At 23.7% G+C, this 2,521-nt stretch overlaps 1 protein-coding gene across 1 annotated transcript in view; it reads left to right on the top strand.

Annotated features, from left to right (window-relative positions):
• LOC108756754 (mitochondrial pyruvate carrier 1-like) overlaps positions 1 to 1,876 on the top strand; it is a 2,960-nt gene extending 1,084 nt beyond the window's left edge. Inside the window, exons 2-3 of the mRNA XM_018500783.1 lie at positions 976 to 1,076; positions 1,661 to 1,876. Of these exons, the coding sequence (XP_018356285.1) occupies positions 976 to 1,076; positions 1,661 to 1,818 (259 nt within the window). The 3' untranslated portion in view covers positions 1,819 to 1,876. The remainder of the gene's footprint in view (positions 1 to 975; positions 1,077 to 1,660) is intronic.
• Positions 1,877 to 2,521: the final 645 nt, after the last annotated feature.

The following is a 2,521-nucleotide window of genomic DNA, read 5'->3' as shown; positions in this document are numbered from 1 at the left end:
ATTAGACTTATCTGTTTTAATGTTTTATTTCCATATAATTTTAGCAAGCTCGCCAGTATATATATATATATATATATATATATACTGGCGAGCTTGCTAAAATTATATGGAAATAAAACATTAAAACAGATAAGTCTAATCTAAATTATAAATTTATTGTCAAGATCCAGGTAAATTATATTTTTAGATCACTTGTTATGTGTTAAACAGAAAATTAAATTAATTATTTTATTCTCAATGATTCTAGCTGTGTTATTTTCAAGGAATGGAAATTAGTTACTTTTAACGTTATCATATCATTTCTATTATAATAATAATTTAGCAATAACGAATTTTTTTTAACCGTAATGGTAACATCACAGTTAGAAAATCATTCAAATGATTGTTACTTATAACGAGTTAGAAAAGTCACTAAAAAAATTAACTTGGTACTTATAATTCATTATTTTTTAGTTGTTACTTGTAAAGAATAACATTACTCGTTAGTTACAAATTACTTTTTTCAAAAAATAAACGCATAATGTGTATGAGTTACAAGTTACTTTTTAAATAATTACTTTAAAAGGATTTTCCCAACCTTAGCGCAATTTCAACGTTTAGTTAATTATCATTATAGTCATAAAAAAATTGCAGCATTATCAAATTACAACTATAGAAGTAACAGAATAGTAACTCTTCCATTCCCTATTATTTTAATATAACAAAGATTTTTTTCTGTATTCATCATGAGTTCCATTATAAATTACTTCAAATCTAGGACAGAATATATAAAAAACTGTCTCCTGTGTGTAACTTGTGTGTATGTGTGTGAATGCAAATTATTAAATTCATACACATTTAAATTTTGACATTGAGCAATATGAATTGTGTGAATGTCAAGTTGGGCGCATTTTGAATTATCAATACTTATATAGGTCGTGATGGTGCATATATACATTAAATATTATGTGATGAATAATAATAACATTTTTTTAGCACGCACTTTTGGGGACCCATTGCTAATTGGGCGATACCAATTGCTGCCATCGCTGATATCCAAAGGGATCCCAAGTACATTAGTGGTAAAATGACCTTTGGTTAGTTTAATTATCCTTACTACATGCATTGCATTTTGTTCACGAGTTTCAAGGTATTTGAAGGATTCGATTTACATATCTATTCGTCTAATTCGCGTTAATGATTTTTATTTGTTGAGTTCTAGTAAGCATACAGTTAAACTGTTTTCCTTTAAATATGTTTTCTATTAATTTACAACATTTATGATATTTATTTTGTATTTATGCTAGCTACAAGATTCATGTGATAATTTAAATAAAATTTAATAAAATTAGAATTAAAACCATACTTGGCAATCAGTGTTTTTATTATATAACAATATCTATTTCGAATAATAAGACTTCAAAGAAAAAAATTATAGTAAGTAAAAAATGCAAACCAATGTAAACTGACACTGGATAAAATATTGCTTTTTTCGTTTTTTAATTTAATTATCTTATATTCAACTATAGAATAGAAGATAAATATTCACTATGTGAATCTTTATAACTTGTTCTATATTATTGTAGGTTTTCCAAAAATTGATATGTGAATAGCTCTTCGAATTTCCATAATTTACATTTACTGGTATCAATTTTCAAGACTTTATGCTGATTTTTTTCAGCCTTATGCTTATATTCAGCAATGTTCATGAGATTTGCAATCAAGGTGCAACCACGCAACATGCTTTTATTTGCCTGCCACTTTGTTAATGAAGGTGCACAAATTACGCAAGGTTGTAGATTTATTAAGCATCATTATCTTAGTAAGAAGGAACAATAAGTCGAAAGATATACATGATATTAACTTTAAGATAATAGGAATTTGTATTAATATATATAAAGATCATGTTATGTATAGACATTTGTAAAACATGTAAATATATAAACAAAACTTGTTTCTTGATGAATAATGTGTTATCAACTTTTCTCTCCACTAATTTTTAAATTTAAAAATAACGAAAAAATTGTTAATTAAGAGATTGAATACTCTTATTAAATCTTATACGATTGTTATTTTTATAGAAAAATATCTTAGAAATTAAATCACAAATTAAAATTTTATTAAAATAAAAACTGTATTTAAATAAAATTACATGATAGCAATGATATAAACTCACATAAAATATTATATTTGTTTTTCATATAAAATACTAAGTACTAAATATATTAAATACAAAAAAGCTACAATTATATTGTTGTCAGTTTCAATATCGATTTATTATATTATAGATAATCAATCCTATTATAAGATAATAGAAATAATTTTAAGATATAATTCATACATATATTTTATATAAAATATAAACTCAATAAAAATGTGCTCCATATTTTTTTCTGAAACTATATTTAAATGTACTCGTATGTAAATCGTAAATATAAAAGGTTCTAAAATATACGCGTAAATAGATAAGATTATATTATAATAAAATTTATGAAATTACGTATAATTATAATTAAAACACAATAAAGATGTTTATTAGCAA

Source organism: Trachymyrmex septentrionalis, unplaced genomic scaffold, assembly GCF_001594115.1.
Source record: "Trachymyrmex septentrionalis isolate Tsep2-gDNA-1 unplaced genomic scaffold, Tsep1.0 scaffold13, whole genome shotgun sequence".
NCBI classification, from domain to species: domain Eukaryota; kingdom Metazoa; phylum Arthropoda; class Insecta; order Hymenoptera; family Formicidae; genus Trachymyrmex; species Trachymyrmex septentrionalis.
Note: the sequence above shows the minus strand (reverse complement) of the source record. Positions and strands in the feature narration are given on the sequence as shown.